The sequence below is a fragment of the Bombus impatiens genome, unplaced genomic scaffold (assembly GCF_000188095.3).
Source record: "Bombus impatiens unplaced genomic scaffold, BIMP_2.2 scf_0349, whole genome shotgun sequence".
NCBI lineage: Eukaryota > Metazoa > Arthropoda > Insecta > Hymenoptera > Apidae > Bombus > Bombus impatiens.
In genome coordinates, this window is record NT_176768.1 from 169,368 (window position 1) to 190,290 (window position 20,923).

The 20,923-nt window shown below is 36.0% G+C and overlaps 1 protein-coding gene across 4 annotated transcripts in view; it reads right to left on the reverse strand.

The window, feature by feature from the left end:
• LOC100749681 (hemicentin-1) overlaps positions 1-20,923 on the reverse strand; it is a 431,443-nt gene that overhangs the window by 27,317 nt on the left and 383,203 nt on the right. For 3 of the 4 annotated variants that reach the window (XM_033320792.1, XM_033320790.1, XM_033320791.1), the window contains exon 17: positions 3,518-3,639. In XM_033320792.1, coding sequence (XP_033176683.1) covers positions 3,518-3,639 — 122 coding nt within the window. Of the gene's footprint in view, positions 1-3,517; positions 3,640-6,274; positions 6,383-10,139; positions 10,556-16,173; positions 16,211-20,923 lie in introns of all 4 variants that reach the window. The other variant, XM_024367725.2, reaches the window with a different exon arrangement.

Consider the following 20,923-nt stretch of genomic DNA (forward strand, 5'->3'; position numbering starts at 1 on the left):
ACAGTGTACCTTTTATACGTCATTTAATACGATACGTTTTACATAGAATTATTATTCTACACAAGAATGAATGTTATCGTTCATATTAGAGAACTGTTATATTAATTAAAAATTTATTCAGAATGTGAAGAATTAATAACGCTGTACTATTAAAAAAAAGTTATTAAATATAATTAACAACTGTTGCGTTAATTACACGATGAACGTAATCGTATTCTTGTCATTTACTTTTATTATGTTGAAATCAAACAATTTGTTTATAGTAGTTATTCTTGGATCTTAGATTAAAGAGAAAACATTATAATAAATTGTAATCTTTCTCTCTGATAAGCAAACAACGTTTTTTTTAAGTGTCTTTAGCCTCTTAATAACTGTAATTTCACCGAGAAAGTATAGAAATATGTTGCGGAAGAGGCGATTACTCTTTGAGAACTCAAGCAATTGATATTAAATGTACGACGCCTACTATATGCTACTTTAAACAGTTATTTCTTGAAAAAGTTCCGATAGTGTACTCACTTGTTATAGCAGTGATCACGAGTTTTCATTATTCAACAGTTATTCACCTGCGATTTACCATTCTTGATTATAGGTAGAGGCTTAATTCCGTATACTTTTGAAAATATCTGTCTATCATTTGCTATACGATAATGTTTATTACATACAATTTGCTACATGTGACATTATTATATCACTGAATGTTCCCTACTGTTTCACCAAATGCGTACACTGGTGCAAGGTCGATTGCGCATATGCAGGCGTTTCAATGAAAGATTACATTCCCTACAATTCAGGAAGTAGACTGAAATCCATGTGTATATATACAGAATCAGTCGTATAAACAACATCCACATATTTATAAAAATCCCATGTAGTTTAATGCTGCTTCTTAAGTTCAGGTCGGACAACAACAACGTAAAACATGTCGTCAAATATGTAGCATCATCTCGTAAAAAGTTGATGGCTTCTTTCGTATCCTTTTACTTTTCTCACCCTGGGACACTGCATTAGCTGCATCGTTAGACCTTGCGCCCGGTTTGTTATTTAATGCGTGAAACCGATCGATGGTTCGCTCGTTCGTTAACCACATTGTGGGTAAGATAGGTGTGACTAGGTGTCGCGAGTTTGGCGGCTTTAAGTATTAACGTATGGGACAGCGCGTGGAATTTAAGGCTTCCGGGAGGGCCGAAAAAGGAGGTTAAAACGTTACAATATTAAATTGAGCTTCGCTAGCGACTAGGTACGTTGAATTATTCGCCGTTTAATCTTCCAGCTGGCTCGATCTATTTTAATGGCAGATATGCCCGCTATGCTCGATTTTTAATTATTGGTAATATCGGGCACGAGAGGAATTTTTTAATGTATGCGGTCTCGTCTTACGCTATTTATTTAAACGTGAGATATTAAGGCGATTCTGCTTGCTCCTGTTGTCAACGTGTACCTGCTGTTACGTTCTAATATTATACGAGTCTCTCAGGAACCAAACTAATCAACTACACGTTTCATAAATTTCTCAATTTTATTACCCGAGTATAATTTAATTTCTATTATATGTTTAAATGTAGTTCGATACTTTCGTTTTATATCCTTCATTGGAGATCTAGCTGCAATTCAATATTCTACTTGATAGCAATCCACTTCTATTTTAGTTTTAGATATAGTTTCCACTATCTTCACTATATTCTTCACTAAAAACCTGTCTACAACGCACTATTTTGTTTCAAATCGGTCTATCTATACCCATCTATCTATGTTTGGGTTTCATTTACACAGCTGCAAATGGTCCAGTTCCATCTGTTTATTCTGCTATATTCAACCATTTCCTCTAGAATCCAGATCTCGCTCTGAAAGCGAAGTTCGATCAGCAGAAAAGCAGATTCGATCGCTTCTAATCGTCTCCGTGAAAAGGACCATCGTCGAACTAAGTAGAAGTTGAACGCCAGCGATGAGGAGGTAGAACGTTTTCCAACCTTGACTCTCCGATGCTTAAAGGCTCTCTTGCGGGCACAAAGTGCAGTACACCAGGTTCTCTTGTACGCCCAGTGTTTCTGACGTTCTTCGCGTTCCTATTCGGAAAGAGCCGAGGTTCAAACTATCGGTAATCCACCACTCTATATCGTTATAATGCAATTATTTCACGCTGACTTTCCGGTGACGCGTTTCGCGGCCGAGGGGCTCGAACATCCGGCTGTTCTTGATATTTTCGAGCTTCCTTTTTTCTTTTTTTTTTTCATGAAATTATGCTCGTTTTTATTATCGACTTGGTCTTCTTCTCTCGCCTCGACCGTGCTAGTAAAAACATTTATCCTATTACCAGAACCCTTCCAATCGTCTTGTCACATTTTACTGCTCTATCATGGTGTTGGACAAAGTACTTCCTCGTTCTTTCATTATCGTATTTCTAACTTCACGCTGCTAATTGAGAGAAACGCGAGAGGTTAACTCGCTGTCTTTTCTTCCTCTCTGTTCTATTTCAAGTGGCCACGAGTGTACGATCAGGTTAATGTTCAACTGCTGCCAGAACGCTTTGCTTCCAATTAAATAACGACGGTCTAACGTTCGTCGACTATTGTTTAACGGTGAGAGGTTGGTAACGTGAGCTTTCGATCTTGATCAGTTGCTCGTTTCGGTTTCTCACGGTTTGTTTCAGTGGAAGAAAATTAATCAACATACATAGATCGATCAACTTTCATATCTCAATTCGCAGTAGAAAGTTAGAATCGAAACTTGAAATGATAGATTACGATTTGTAACAACGGCGAAGCGATTAAGAGTAACTACTTCCAGGGAAATTTCAGGCGAGTTATAGCGCGTACCACGGGCCTCGATAATAAACGTATAGTTGTCTATTCACGAAACCTATACTTACACGTATGATCCAAGTGTAACGAAATACCTACGGACAATTGACGCGACGTTCTTGTGATCTTGCAGCAACGAGAGCTGCGATTTGCCAAAGTTCTACATATTTCTAATAGCGAGATCGCATTCTCCTGTATGTTGCGTCTTTATTCGACAAGCACAAATCCGTCGTTGTATATCATCGTATTTATTAATCTACCCCTATCTTCCTCAAACTTCCTTACGTCATCAATAACATTTTGTGAATCGAAACACTTTCAATCCTTTCGCTTAAACAATATCGCGATTAGCTTTAATAAAATTAAAATTAGGTAACACGAAAGCAAGTAACCCAACTTGATCGAAATTGTTACAATTACCTACGTTCCAAGGATATTAGTCGAGGGTTAATTCGATCATGCAAGAGAGTGGTATGTGGTATCATCGCCTGTACTTTGCACTGTGCTTCACCACCAAACGAAAGATCACAAGAATTTCGTATCGTTTATCCATTTTGAATTTTTGAATCTCATATCTAAATTTGCATCTCACCGTTACCAACACGTGGCCGAGTGCAACGTGTATTAAGACAACGAAAGATGAAAAGAAAAAGAAAGGACGATGATCATGCTAAAACGGAAGGATGCTTGTGCACGGATCGATTCTCCATACTGACCTTGTTAGGCGGCGCTTGGATTCCATGGAAGGGTAGATTCTCATAAAACGTCTTCGCCCCGGACTCTGGAAGGCCCTCCGACACGCTGTTCACGTGATTGTTATTCGCAGCTTGATTGGGATCTGTAAGCGCAAACGAAACATGATCTTGCGTAATTAAACGGAGACACGTGACGTGTCGACTGTTCGTGAGAAATCTACGAGAGAAACAGTAGAGAGAGAAAGAGAGAGAAACTCGTGTGTGGTCCCTTCTCGAAGAAGGATTCTATAGTGGACTTGTACTTTCAGAGTGAAATAGAAATCTCCGGTGCACGAAGGTAAGAGGCAGAGAGCCAATAGACAGACAAAGGCAACGAGAAACAGAGAATTGATTTGATAAATATTCAGGTGTAATTGCAAATGCTAGAACAAGTGTGAGTGGCTATATCTAGAGCTAAGGAAATTATAACGGGGAATATATGGAGCCTCTTGGTTAGTGTTTCCCCTCTTGTCATTGGATGGTGGAACTTCACCTTAACAGAGACCTAACTATGGTAGTCTGAATTTTGGTCGTAGATTATTACGTTCTTTTTGCTCTATTGTCACTTTTGTAGTAATTAAATTTAACCCAGAATTCGTCTGTAATTAATATATTTGGTGGTTACTGTCTTTTTTCAAATATGTCGATTAACAAGTTTTCCGAGCAAATTTCTCGTGTGTTATAATCGTCACTGTGTTGAACTGGTACTTGGAAGTGATATATCTCGAGTTTTATATTCTTTAAATTTCATTTTACTCGTTTCTTACTATGTATTAATAGTAAATATGTTATAATTTATTTAGTATTTATAGACACATTAACAATATGTCATACTCTAGTTTCAATGTTATCTTATTCGCTTATTATCATACTAACATATTTTATTTATAATAATTGTTAGTTTGTAGATTTCAAATTAAGTCTACTGTTTTTAAATAGACAAACAAAACTCTAGTCATAGACAATTGATCTGTAACGTTTTGAACAGACTGATTGGAATTGTTCTATTAATATAAAAGAACTATCGATTGGAGAAAAATATTACTGTAACTATAATATGCAATTTACAATTTCAACAACGATTGACGTATCTATCACGACGATCGTAATGTTTCAACGACCATCTCGTTGCCGATAACGATAAATTACATAACAATTTCCCGATATAACAAATTAGGACGCTTTACGCAAAGTACTTTCACGCCGCCCGGCACAGAGCTTTAATTACGCAAATAACAATCATCTCGTAGTTATGTATCGTACATAAATACGGTGTCTATGTGTATATACGTTGCGCGTTATTTGCACGCGAATGTTTATACGTACAGGATTTATAACGAATCAACAATGAGATTGAATCGCGTCGATTCCCCTGCAAATATTTTCTTTCTCAATTTCCATCGCAGCTCGAATCGCCGGTAAAAATGTCACGTTGCTCATTTACGTGCACCAAAGCGAGTCACCTCGTCACCCACATATTTTGAAAATACGCGAATCAGATTCGAGATCGTGGAGAAACCCGAGAAACTGGTTTCATTACGCCGAAAGAGCGTATTGAAACAATAATTTCCACCCAGAGCTCGCTGTATCGGTTTGCTACGTTACAACGATTCCATTATCAAAATGAATCGTTTAATTAAACAGTATAGTGCGTATATACATACATAGAGGATGATTCTGGGATCTGGAACGGACTATAAATTTTTTTCAACCGTAGGCGGGAAATATTCGCCGGATGAAAAATCATTATCGATAGAACGTTAAATCGCAAAACTTGCAAAGGTGAAACGCAAACAACGAAGACTAATTATTTTTAAATATATTCCACGATTATTTTATTTTATACTACAAAATCTGAAAATTTTTACAAATATCGCAACCAATAGTTGTAATAATGATAATGTATTGTTTTGGTTAAATTTACGTATTTTATACGATATATGTTTAATAATTGTAAAGTTTATATGGTTTCACTGCTTCGAAATTTGTATAAACACTGTATTTGCTAATTGAAGTAATAACATATGACAGTACCTTTCTGCAGCTGAATTTAATTATATAAAATATATATATGGTTAATAATTATAATATATAATAAACAAGGTTGTTCTAAAATATGTATTCACGTCTGTATGTACAAATGTTTATATGTTGATTTAATGGACTTTGAAAGTTGTTCGAAGCGCGTTGAACTCAATGCCACTTTAATTACGGATCAGTTGAAAGCATTCTATAAATATGAAAGAGAAGGCGAGTCTTCGCACGTTTCTTCTTTTCATGTTTTACATTGTAGTTGTTTACAAATTGTGCGCTTGCTTCGCAAGATTGCTGCCGTCAATGTTGAATTTATAACTCTAATCAATATCCGCAACCATGCTCGAAAATTATTGAGTCGATGCACGCAACAATATATTCCAAACGAAAAAGAAATATGTATTTTATGGCTCACCTGTTCTTTCCACATTTTTCTTTTCGGTTATGCTATTTTTTTAATCGTTACGAAGAAGCTGATACTAAAATTTCGTTTTCTGTTTTATTAATCTTTCCACATTTAATAAGCGATTTTTCAATCATTTTCACACGTTTTTAAGTCTCCTGTACGTAGAAACACTGCACCTTGGAAAAATATGCTTGGTCGCGAGAGAATAGGCCGAGGTCGATGGCAAAGGGAAGAAAACCGGTTACAGACTGTTGTTAGATCTCGAATCATGCACATTTCTACGAATTCTTGGTACGTACCTGCGCCTGGTTTCTTTCGCTTACGGGAGATGTTGCCTCGGTTCAATTCGCACGATGATTCTGCATGCAATATCCGCTGCCGCGGCGCTATTCTTTTGTAAGTCACAGCTAAGGGGACACACAAAACACATACAAGAAAGGAAAAAAAAAAAAGAAAAAACAAGCAACGATACCGAACGAGCGAAGCAATTTTTGTTTCATGCAGCTCGCTGGCGTGCACAGCATTTATGAAAAGTAATTATATTATTCTGTAATCACAAATATATCAATTAAGCAATGTCGATTAATTGGATAAAATTTCGGTCTTCAAAATTTTTATAAATTGCATGTTTTTAAAGGCTCGATGGAATAATGATACAAATGCGATTGAGAAACGAAAGATATAATGGCTTTAATAAATGAATTAAAGAAACAAGAACTTTAAACACGGATGAATTTTTAACTGTTTGCGAGAACGTATAGCAATCCATTTGGAAGCAAAAATTCGTAGACATTTAAAGAATTAAGATTCGTTCGTAGTATTTTGCCGCTAAACTTTCTCTTTCTAAATTGCATATTTTCTTTTTCGAGGATTGCAAACGTAATTCTATATAGATTCACATCATCGTGACAACATAATTTTGCAAGCAACCTTGCACATCGCGTTTGTTTTTCTTTGTCGAGTAATTAGAAAATTAGAATGAATGTTTAGCTAAATGAAGAGAAAACATGCGAAATAATGTTTCGCGAGAGAATAACATCGCGACACCAACACGTAACGACTAACTAAAAGAAGGTTACTATGAAAACGAAGAACGAAAAACGTAATTCCACTTGTGCCGTGAATTAAAAATGACAAAAATAAAACAGCAGTCTTTTAATTAAAATGTAATTCTTTCGCATCGGTATTTAATTGAAGACACGCAGACTGGAAATTTTTAATTTTTCCAGTACACGTTCCATTCCTGTAGCATTCGCATTTGATACACATGCTGATACAAACGACATTAAACATACTAATTACAGGTAGCAAGCGTTATTACCTTCTTTTACGCGACGTTTTAATCTAGAATTACGTTTTACGTGCCTCGTTTTTAGTAACACGCGAGCTTGAGTTACAGAAAAATGATATGATTGGTAAACGTACCTTCAAGAACGGATTCCATCCGTGGAATATTATGACGATTAAATTATATTTGATAATCGAGAAAAATTAATACTGCTTTTTAAGCTTCCATGTTTCTATCAGATATTCTATTAATTGGAAATTTCTTTTTAAAAAACGCCTACATTACTCTAGATTTTTATACAGATTTAATATTTAATGGGTGATTCGGTATAATTTTGGGTCATTGTAATTTTAATTTATATTCTATATTTTCCGCGATGAAAACCATCGATGACATTTATTACGTAAAACATAGAATGCAAATTATAATTAAGTAATGTAATTGAAGCATAATTTACATCGTGGCAATCTACATGAAAAATATTAGTGGACATTTTAAGTATTATTAATACATTATTTTAAATATACTTTTGTTACAAATGTATCATTTTTCTTTCATTTTACTTTTATAACATTTTTTCACGAAATCCATACTTTGACAGACGCATTTATAAAAAGACTTTCCAATTTTTTTATTTCCTATAAAAATTATCTAATTGCAATGGATAATAGATAAGAAAAAAATATACCTCTTCTATAAAGAAAGAAAAATTATCTTGTATATGGATACGTCTTTTCCAACGATGGAAATATTCGACGAGCTCTGTAAAGGAAAATATCGTGACGATAAATTTATGGTATTGGTATTATTGAAATATTCAGTTGTAAGTAATTTATTTGCGTTTTGTAGGACATCGAGCAGCTAGAATTTTTCCATCGTTGAGCATTTAACGTTAATGAAACCGTAACGCTTAACAAGAAATATGATGTATTCAATGGTAGGTAGCCTATAGGAGATGTATCGACTGCGCAGTTTTTAATGTTGGCAAATCGGCACGCAAACGTTATACAACTTTTCGTTCGAACGAACATCGAGTCTGTTTAACATAGTCGATTCGTTTATCAAATATTCGATACACTTGGGCGAGCACCGCGAAATTGCAGCCCGTAGTTTTAATTAAGCATGGCTGGGTAATTTGCTTAATAAATCGGAATTTGTTGCAATTTCATTGCGAATCCGGATACCTTTAAACTTCTCGCGATTGAAACATCCTATCGCCGGAAACGTAAAGATACTTTCGCAAAAGAGATTTGATTACGGGTTTGAAGCGATTGAAATTCGGATTTTCACGATGATAAAACTTTAGCAATGCCATTGAGTCGTTACTTTCGAGATACGATCATTGAAATTTTTCACGATTGAATTTATTGTACATAAGCTGATTTTTTATTTAATCGAGTACACGTGTATATGAATTGCTTTCGTAGTACGTTCTTTGTATCTATACTGTCAATGATATTCTCGACACAATGTAACACACAGTGATAACAGAATGGTGTAATCAAATGTCGGATTATTTATCAAGTATACGTGTACTCGGTGAAATTTTAACGTCACTTTTTAAGCAGCTTTTTTCCTTTATTAAGCATTTGAAACCTCGATGGAGGTTTAGCATGAACAAATCTAACAAGATCACGGTCCGATCTTCGACACGATTTAAAAAAATGAAACGGATAAAGTAATATCTGGGAGCATTAACGAAGTACGACAGCGCTTTTAAGAGTAATTAGCGGCACAAAGTTAACACACCGGCACAAAGAGAGCTTTATTTCTCGATCCACAGACCTTTAAGCTTCTTGCATTAAATTTACATTTTTACTTCCTAATTTTTCCGCCGTCCTTTACTTCCCAGATATGCTATCCGTCACGGAGCTCCTATCCTTTATAATCGAATTAAGCTTTTCCTCTGGCCACGAAACGGTTAAAACACAGCTGCGTCGTCACGATAAAATTCTCAACGAACCAGTGGTCAACTGATTACCGACCCGCGCAAAAGGATCCAGTGACTCAATAAAGTATTTGAATACTTTCCATAGAAACCTTTAATATATATATTCTATGTATTATATAAAACGTATTAAAACGTATCACACATTGTGCCTACATATTGTACATGTTATATGATAAAACATGTTTCCATTTCACTTACTACGATGAGACACGACTGTTATAATTATATCGATCAAATTTTGACATATTTAGCAGAAATACCAATATAAGCAACCACGAATAACCATCTTGGATTATACAGGGTGGTTGGTAACTGGTGGTACAAGCGGAAAGGGGGTGATTCTACGCGAAAAAACAAGTCGAAAATATAGAATAAAAATTTTTCGTTCGAGGCTTTGTTTTCGAGAAAATCGACTTTGAATTTTCGCTCGGTACGCGTGCACTTTATCGCGTCTCGTTATAACGGATCTCACTGTAGATCGTTGTCTCGATTGACGTTATTTTTTAAATTTTTAAATTTTCAAATTTTCAAATTTTTAAATTTTCAAATTTTCAAATTTTTTAATTTTCAAATTTTGAAATTTTCAAATTTTGAAATTTTGAAATTTTGAAATTTTTATTCTATATTTTCGACTTCTTTTTCCGCGTAGGATCACCCCCTTTCCGCTTGTACCACCAGTTACCAACCACTCTGTATAATAAGTACGTATAATATACGAATAACGCATAAATTCATTACGATGCTAATAGGATTTCAGAATGTTTCGTGCAACGCACATAATATATTTATGAAAGGTTTCTATAAGTGTTCGAATAGTTTTGTGAGTTATTGTACATTCGGGACCCGTTCATCGAAATTCCAAGCGTGCCAACACTAAAGCGACAGTCTCTACACAGTAGATAACGCGTTTCTTGCGCGGACTCACCTGTTTTCTCTCTGGAAATGCCTGGTAAAGTGGCCTGCTCTTTAAGCTGCACTCCAAACATCGCCTTAATTTTATTAGCTCTGGCAAGCATACCCTCGTCATGCAGACCGGACACGGTCATGCTCCTCTGCGGGTGTTCCTTGCGCCTTCGGAATACTTTGCCACCGGCGACTTTCGCGATCGTCGTCTCGACGATGAAACGATCGGCGATAGTTGGCTCGTCGTTACGTCTGTTCATCAGCTCGTTTCGTAGGGATTCGTTCGCGCGAACGCTCAGACCTGACCGTAGGCTGTGGCTTCGATTGATGTGCACCAATACCCCGGGTTTCAGCGGCCATCTTGGTGCGGCCGTTGGGTGCACCGTTGTTTGAGTTGAATGAGAGGACACCGTTGGACTCGGTGGCCCACCGTCTGGACTGTGTTCGCAACGATCACGTTTTTTTTTCTCACGATTTCAAAAGCTTGTGTTTATCGTCTAACTGGCTCGAGCTTTATAGTGTTGTGTCCTGATCGTTTCTGTTACCGTCGTAGAGACGAGAATCCTCTAGGAGTCTGATTTATTACAGGCTAAAGGGTCTAGAGGCAAATTGGTCGAAGCTTTTTCTTTGTTCGCGTGTTCTTTGAATCTTTTGCTTTGACTATTTCTCTCTCTCTCTCTCTTTCTAACATCAGTGAAAATGTTCTTCAATGGTATTTCAATACAGGCAGTTTTTATTAGGGTTAACGAAGATCTAAATAGTTTGGTAATTATTGGATTAGCAACTAAGTCATTATCATCTAATGACAAAATCCGCAATCACTTTGTTGTCAATCTAATAGTAACTGTACAGGACATACAAAAAAAAAAAAAAAAAAAAAAAAATGACTATACTACAGAGATTGAGAATTTCTGAAACACTTAGATGTGGATGGTTTTGGTCAATTAAACACGTTCCTAGCATCTATTTCAATTTGTTGCTAGTATTTTTATTGCCAATTTTATTTCAATTTTTATGATCTAGTTTTTGCGAATACGTCTGAGAAACCTAGCTTGTTGTAACAACGAAATCGAAAGGTTAGAATGATATATTTTTTGATCATTGACAGGTTAGATATCATTGAGTTTATTGGTGATGAATTAGGTTAATTTGTTTAGGAATGAAGATTTATTATGTGCGCTTGAATAAGGTGGATGAAATGCATTGTTAGGATTATGGTGTTACATTATTCAGGTTACAGACAGGCAATCTATTACTGGGGTTATCAATTTCACTTGTATAGGATTCTATAGTAATTAATCATTTCAAAGCATCAATTTACCAAAATTAACCGAAATAAGGGCGGGGTATCGTGTAGATAAGGATCGTCGCGACGCATCTTGTTCATTATCTTAGTACGATAATCTCTATTTGCGTCATTATTATTAATTGTAACAAAGTAATATATAGAAAATTGTTCGTTATTGACAATCGCAAATTGTTACGAATCAGTCTTCCGATTCTCAGAATTTTCAGTTCACTTTCTTCGCTATTTCAGTAGACTAATCTCTGTTTGCGTTGTCATTGTTAATTGCAACAAAATATCTTAAAAATTCTGTTCGATCTAATTCAATCTAAGCGTTATTCGTTATCGATAACAGTTTTAATTTACATTGCAAATTATGCTGAATTAATCTGTGTCGTTTTCCTGCCTAGCTTTCACGCGATTTACTAGCTGTTACGCAAAAGTTTCAATTTATTCGAGCACAAAATTCTGAAAAGCGTAAAATGAGGACGAGATGTGCGAATAAAATGGAGAATCAAGAGAATCTCAAAGTATTATCGAACACGTTCACTGTCGCGAGACTAACAATAAGAAGAATTGCGCGTTTTATTGTTGCCTGTTTCGAAATAACACAGAAGGACGTTAACTCCTACTTTTAATCAGATTTGTACGAGACTTTTCCTAAGATACCCGAATTACGCTGGTAACAGGGATAGCCTGGACACAACACCTTGAAAAGGTTAACTTTCTAAGATAACAATTAAATGGACGAAGAATCCTTTTGGTTGGCCCCTCTCTCTCTCTCTCTTTCTCTCTCTCTCTCTTTCTCTGCTTCGCACAAAGTCATCTATCGGACATTACGCGCCGTCTGCACACGTGTCTGCTCTTTCTAACTTTTTAATTAAATTTTCCACCGATCGTTCCACTCCGTTTCAAGCATTTCTCAAATATTTTTTTCACTCCTATCGTATTCGACGTCACGAAAGACACCGGCCACCGACGAATCATTCTGTTACGTGAGATCGCTTTTGATTTGTAATTTTCCCTGCCCTCAATTAACGGTACGTTCCATGAATTATGGATCTATGATCGACGATAATTTCGCGAAGATAACTTTGTATAAAAGTATCGAAAAGAAACATAGATTCTTGAAAATATATTAAGTAATTAATTAGTAATAATTTATCAATTATTGGTAATTTTTCCTATTATTTTATATGAGATTTTAATATCTAACCGATATCTTTCAGAAATCTAACAATCACGGTTTAACGATAAAACCTATAGTTTTCCTGCTTAATTAAATAAGGTGTAAATGTAGGTTCTCGTAACAGAAGAGTAGAAAAAACACAAGGATCGTAGATTAAACGCAACATTTTTTCTAAGTAGAAATTCTAAAAGTTGCGGTATCGTGATGATGTCGATAATAAAATTCGACTTTTTCCCCTTCGTACTTGATGAATTGCATATGCATAGGATATGCGTGGACGCTGGCAATTCATCAAAAGCGTCGTGCCAGTGAAATGCCAGTCAATCTTTTTTAATTTGCCGCTGTTTCTACCGGAGATGTACGTCGAATATCGAATTCACCTCGATAGAAAGTGCAGTGGAAGTAAAATGAAATTCTGACGATTGTATTGAGAATTTAAAGGAAGACATAATTGTTCCACTCATCTTCCATGAATGTTTCTACGAGCGTATAATAAAAAGTATCGTTTGCAAGGAATAACGTTTTTAGTATACTTTATATTTTAAACGAGAAGGTAATATTAGTATATCGAATTAATTAATATTATTAGCTAATAAATTATGGTGTAACGACAGTATTGTGGAAAGCGTGTCATAAATATAACAAAATAATTTTCCTACGGTTTTTCCCTTCGATAAATTCTTCTAGCGGAATAAAACGAAACCAGAAAAAATATAATTTCTTCGTATAATCGCGCAGACTCGTTAATTGAATGTACCTTAAAAAAGAAAAACAAGAAGGAAAGAAAGATCAACACCGTGGCACGTTAATTTGATCGCGTGTTTATATCGAAATATCGAGCCGGACGCGGCTATAGTACCCCGTTTAAATATTCACCGGGCGTGGAGTAGCATACGGGGCGTGCCGAAAAATTCGCTGCCGCCAAAAGGATTCTTCGTTTCAAGTCACGATTTGAACGACAGCCAACTCAATAAGAGAGTTTTCTACTCATCGAGCATGCAACCCTTCACCTACCTTTCACCTCCAAAAGTGTCTCCGCGAACCCGATAGAATAGAGGGCTATTGTAACAGAGCGTAATAGAGAGAAAGAAAGGGAGAAAGAGAAACAGAGGCGAAGTAGTAACGACGAAGAGACAGGAAAAGGGCCAGTCAGTATATCTAATCGTCTCTAAATTATGCAATACAACGGGCACAGTGCTACATTCGAATAACAAAGAACTTTGCCACCCTATTCATTTGCACGTGCGACCCTCACCTGACTTACCTCTATGCAGACTTCGACAGTAAACTATTATAAGCCGGAAGTGGTCACTAAATTATGCAACAGGACATGCATTCAGGCGTAGAGGAAGACAAGGGCGGGGGAAAGAGAGAGAGAGAGAGAGGGAGAGAGGGAGAAAGACGCAGAGGGTGAGAAGAGGATAGTGGAGGATGAGGAAGGGGCTGGAGAGGACCTTCCTGTGAGATTGGAGATCGGAGACAATCTCGTGCACACTACACATATCACAGTGGTTGCTGTTACATTAACGCACACTAATAAAGACGGTAAGTCATGGCGCTTATAACACGTGCATTCAGCACCACGATACGATTAATATAATATATATATATATGGCGATAGAGACTCCATTTACGTGATAAACAGTCGTTTAAAGTACTGGAAAAATAGATTACCGTGGTATTGAAGCTTTTGCAGATATGCTGGTGTGTGTGTGTGTGTGTGTGTGTGTATGTGTATAGTAAAGATATTTGGTGATGTACCGTGAAGATTTACAGAAGTGATTTGGTATGTTTGGTTAAGTGGAGGGTGAGTGCTGACGTGAAGATTAAGGTGGTTAATATTTGGTGTTTCACTAACAAGAGATCTGAGAATCCTTGCGAAGCTTTTAATATTCAACGAAACATATTTTAAGCTTTGCAGTTGAATTTCAGAGATTACTTGAAAGTTGATGCATTAAGTGGACGGTTCTGTATAAAGAGATCAAATGGAAGTACAAGATACGAGTTCTTTCCTTTTTTCTTTTTTTACATAAGATTTCGTTTTTACGGTTTGATTAGATCTCAATTCTTTCAATACCTAAGACATTTTCTAGCAGAATTATATTTTATTCGGAGTATTTAATATATTTTCAAGCATGATCGTCAACCCCATTTTTGTTGACAGGAAACATTCATTATTTTTCTTTTAAAAGATACGACGTTCTAAATAAAACAAGATAACAACAACAATGTATTTCACAACTATCCTTAAAGACGATTTTCTCAATAAACAAAGCTTCGTCCAAAAATCCATTTTCAATTCCCAAATTTACTTCACCGCGTAAGTTTTTCTTTTTCACATAAACCGTACAAATTATGAAGAAGATATCCATTTCTCTAGCATCCTATCCATAATCCAAGCTATAAAAAGAGATCCTTCCACTTGATCTAAACGAGAGTTCACAGGATCTCGGTTCGGTATTGCGCGTCACCTGTTAAACCGACGATACGCGAAGCCGATAATTCCATCGATCAATCGTATAACGAGATTTACCTACGTCGGGTTGGTATCCCGGGTTAACAGCCGAGTCCTGGATACGTTAAAACATACGCACACACACCCGCACACACACACGGAAACCTACAATCTATGACGCACCAAACGTGTATACATTGGTTCTCGAAAGTATTTGAATATTTAACACAGAAAACTATCATATTCATATCGTACATGTGAAATAAAATGTTTTGAAATTCTATTTAGCGCTATAACGAGACATGACTGGCACGATTATAATGGTCAAGTATAAAACCAATTGAAATATATACCGAAGTTACAAGATATTTATCGTAAGGACATATGTATATAGTAAAAGATCAGTACACAGCACGTATAGTCATTTTAAGCGTATAATAAATATCACAAAGGATCGCACTGAATATTTTAATGCTTATTAATGTAACGTAATTTACTAATGATTAATGTAATTTAATTTTTGTAAATAAAATGTTTGAAATGAAATATATACTTGCACTGAATATCCCATAATTTTCATAAATATTTAAAGATTAGTTTCCAACGTACTTTACCAACGTAATCATGACAGTCGAGTCTCGTAACAGTACTAATTACAAGCTATGCAAATATAACATACGTAATACATATATTCATAAAATGTGTCTATTGGAATACTTTCGTGAGCTTGTGTATGCGTTGTGTTCGTGCAGTGTGCCGAATATTCTCCTGAATTATTAGCGTAGCGTTGCGCGTGCAGCCATTTCATAAAGCGAAAAATACATTTTCTTGCCGGTGGAAAGCGGAAGCGCACGTCCCGGCAATATCGCGGCCCTACCGAGGCGAGCATCAAGCGGCCGGAAATTAGGCTAACCTCTCGAAATAACAGGGATCGCTGTTATGCAACGGAAAGACAGCCAAGCCAGCGATTGCGAAACGCATATAACAACAACGAGAATAAGAAAGAAGAGCGATAAGAAAAGAAAAAGGAAGGAGAAAACAGTGAAGAGATAACGTAAGAGAAATTGAAACGGAAGATAGAAAAGAGAAGCGAGAAGTGTTAGGATGCTCTGCGTTTTCGTACTTACTGTTCACGTTCCTCCAGCTCGACCACCCGATTACTGTCTGTGTTTTGTTTAGCAAGTCCAAATTAAAAAAGTAGAGCAGAAAACGAATCAGTTTTTCTGTGTTAGTGAGATACTACCGAAGAACGAGACCCGTGCTGCGCCAACCGGAAATGATGCTTCGTGAGCGCCACCCTGTTTAATCAGAGACGTTCTTTCCGGTTCGAAGTTTACGACGCCGTGAATTTAATTAACGGCGGCTAACTTCCCGAAGAAGAAGATCGCGTTCGAACAGTTCCGAACGCTATTTCATGACCAGAGATTTTTGGCGAATGATTTTTTTTTTCTTTTTATGTTTTTTGGTTGTTGTTCTTTGACCAGTGCAACTTCTAGGACATTTCCATCGGAGAATTTACCATCCATTTCGTTCGTTATTGCGTGGCGAATTTTATTTGAGGTAGAATGGCGAGATCGAGTTAGATTGGCGAACTTTCAAAATTGGGATATTGGTAATTTCGTTGGTCGAGTTAAGAAAAATTTGCTTTAATGAGATTAGTAATTGGATGTTGGAATTTGGGGTTTTTGGTTGTATGCTGCGACTAATAGAAATTATATCCAGGAAATGATTTCTTCGCCAGAGAAATGGTACACATTAGCAATGATAGCGAAATGGGTGTACTAATTCATGACGTAATATCGGGATATAATTCCCATTGGACATAGCTTACATTTGAAAGCCTCAAATTGTATCAATTATGCGAATCCGACGAAAGATTAAACTCGCTAAAATAATTCAGGGCTTTTCTGAAATTCATGGGTTTAAGCAAATGTTAAAGAAGATTTAAAGACACTGTACTTCAATTGTTTTTGCCACTTATCGAATAGTTTTACGGCCGTTTCTCGGAGTAATCTTCCATCTTTCTAGGCAAAATAAATTCTTTCGAATAATTTTTAAACAATGATGTGAAATATTCAGTTTCTCGTCATTAAAAAACTTTTCTTCTAACAATCAGAGTCAAATATAGAAAAGTTATATTATATTTATTAATTGAGCTGTTTGTACAAAATTCGACAATTTTTGTTTTATTGGCTTTTCATCAATAGGTAAAATCCAATTCGATTGCTTCGTTAAAAGATTAACATCCAATTACAACCAATGTTCATTGATAGTCAGTATTTTATCATTTAGCAGTGATTTGTAATAAATAATCCTCTTTCAATCTCACCAAATATGCGATAAAGAAGAACGACTGTTGCAAAATGTTGCACATTTTAAAATAACACTTTAATGGTGTAATGGAAGAAACGATTCTTCGATTTTCAGCATTTGTATTTCTATTTTGTTTTCTTTCGTCCATAGAAAATATCGATCTGATTTTATGAACAACGACAGCCAATCCCAGTGATCGCGTATCGCATATAAGATGTATCATTGCATTTTAACGAAATATTATAACGTTGTTTCATCATATAACGATAGATAATTATTATAAGACAATTTGATGGATCGCGACTATCAAAATGAAACTCGCAACGTGCATATTATTCAAAGCATTCTTCTCGTTGACGCATAAAAATTCAGCTGATTAATATTCCCAGTAATTCGTTCGTTTTAATCGTCCAGCAAAATGAATATCCTTTTTTTCGAAAATATGATAATAAGATTGTAATAAATATGAGACGATGTGATAAATTATTCGTTTCAATATTTTTTATCGATGACATCGTTGACCGAATATATTTTTTGAAAAGCCATATATTTAAGAGAAAAATTTTGCTGTCTCTAAAGATGGTTCGTTCCATATTACACCTTCGTATTAATTAAATTTCGATACTCTTTCCATATATAAATAATACACATAATTAAGCGCATCTTGTGTGTAAGATTGGTTAAAATCAATTTACGTTAAAATTAGTTGCACGAACGAAGAGGATGTAAAAATTGTCCACGAAACAGTTGGTGAAACGCAATGTTTCTTCTTTCGTTAGAATGGCGCAGCACGAGTTCGTACACTTAATAATTTGTATACATGTATGTACTTGTCTTTGCATCCAAATGGGAAATTCGCATTGTCCATCTACCTTATATGATTACGTAACATAATAGACATGCTTTGTTTTCTGTAACTAGCATAAACTATGCGATAATAACAACGCAAAATAATGTATGCAGTGCATGATTTATGCAGGTCTAGTTGCGGTCATTCAATCGTACGAACATTAGTCCAAATCATATACCGTACCCAATAATAATTGTACAATAGAGAAAAGTGAAATTTCATCATTTGGAGCAGCAGATAATATTCGATTTTATATTACTGTATTGTCATCATATTGTAGAACTTGTTGCACTAAAAATCAATTACATATAGAAATATGTATATATATATATATAATTATGACTGTAATTAGGTAAATCTAATTTACAGAATTTTAATAACAAAATTTCGTACATTTTGTGTAATTGGCGTCTTCTTGAGTTTCGAAAGTTCTAGTATTCGTGTAATATTAATCGATTGAATATCTGCAACTAGGTCGGATGGATAGTAATGTAACTTTATACAGGTGAACAACGTCTCGACGTATCGTAAAAAAATACTCTCGACGAGCAAACAGAGTCTTGAATTTTTTGGGCCTAAATCTTACACGACAACGCCACAACTTCAATTATACAAAATACAGAAGCTAAGAGAACAGAGAAAAAGATAATTTTCTGCTCGACCATCCTTTTTAGATCGGTCGGGCATCCTTACGTTATCTCCTGTTCTTTGCTTCTTTTCTTTCTTTTATTTTCAAACTCAATTCAAGCAAAACATGCAAACCTAGCACGTAGGATTAACTTTGTCAACTCCTGAGAGAAAATTCATACCGTGAAAAAAAGTCGTTGAGTGGTTTCGAAACAATGAAAACACAAGCATCGCGTTTTTAGCGTTCGAGCGTTGCCGATTCCCGATATATCGTGTATATCGTTGTGTGACGAACGCGATGCGTCGATCGTTATGAGCCTCCGTTACTCTCTTTCCATTTTACTCTGGTTAGATTGAACAACGTTGTAAACAGCACGAGTAAAGCGAGCGAATGGATATCAGCGAAACGAGATCTCGTTGCACAAAGAGTAACGTATGGTCTGTTATGCGTACAGTGATTCACGAAAGTACGAGCATGGATTAGCTTTTCTTCTGAAATTCATGGAAATTCGTGAAAAGTACCATTAATTACTTTCCTTTGTAAAACGTGATTTTTCAATATAAAGTTTAAATGCGTCATAAGCAACGATTGAATATTGCTACGATATCGATTTCGGTTTCTAAGACAGTCGCGTAGAATCTTCGTTTTAAATAATTCGTTATTTAATAATATTATCATGAAATAATAATTCGCACATTCGAAAATACAAAGAAAATATATGACATAGTAGCCGACTGCAAAATTGTTGACGAATGTGTGTTTTCGACGGTATTTCGACGGTATTTCGACGGTATTAAACGACGGTCATTTTCTACGAAACTGAACGTGTTTGGGAACCATAACGGATTCGCGGGTTTTAACATTGCGTGCCGTATCTAGCGTTTTTCTGCTCGACACGGCGTCGGATCTAGCGTTTTTGCTCTCGGTTCCGTCCCGCAGCGAACCCCGTCTCGCTTACTGCTCGTTTCGCCGGCGTTCGGCAACTTTCATGTCGTCACTCGCTCGACAGCCTTCCCATCGTTAACAACACCGAGATCGTAATCGCGCAAGCTGTAAACTACCGAAAAACGTCTTGTAAGCGCATAGTCGGCACAAGCTTTCCCGTTAATCGTCATTCTAGTTGGATTATCAAGATTTCGCGACACGATTCAAATGCATATAGAGTCATACAGCGAGTTAAAACTATTAAATAAAAAAAAAAAAAAAAAAAAGAAAAGGAAAAGATACCTAGAAAAATTCAAAGTCAAAATCCACGAGGACGTCACACCATCAACGAGTTGACCGAAATTTTTGACGCATTCTTTTTCGCGAGAAACGACCCTTATTTTCGGCTTCGGCTACTTCAAAAGGCTGCAGAAGGTGTCGTTCTAACCGAATACTTTGCAGTCTGGATACCATACTAAAGCCAACGATACAAAGGTCTTTTTAATATCTATTTGTTATTTAGAAAAATATACGCGCGTAACGTTCCGATTACGACCATGTTACGGTAATTTTTTCTATTTTCACATCAGGAGATTATAAGCAGCAATAATCGATTGTATTTAAATTTTGAGCGGAGAAATTGCGTTTTATAAAAGAAATCGAACGCTTCTAATTGCAGATTTACACAGAATGTAACAGGAAAATTTAATCACTGTGACAATGATTCTGGTGATCACTGTATGCATACAGAAAACCGTGTTGGAATCGTGTTGGAAGAAAATTACCGCAACCTGTTATTATCGTTTCCTGCTTTTCTTCCTTTTCTCCAGTTTTTCTTTTTACTTTTTATCCCTATCCCGATAATAACTGTTCTAGAGACGTATGAATTGCACCCCTCGCGAGATGCCACGACGACAAATATGCATTACGTGCTCGCAGTTTTTCAATCCTGACAATGGAACAACGCTACCATGCCAGCGTTAATTACCAACGATTCGATGGTCATTATGAAATTGCATTGTTACCAGTAGCTTCGTAAATTCCCAGCGACGACGTGTACGACTAATTTCGTCGGAACATGTAACGGATAGGTTGTAAAATTGATCCGATAAGTTTGAATTTCGCGAATTATGTATATTATGCAAATTTCCGATGTTTTAGT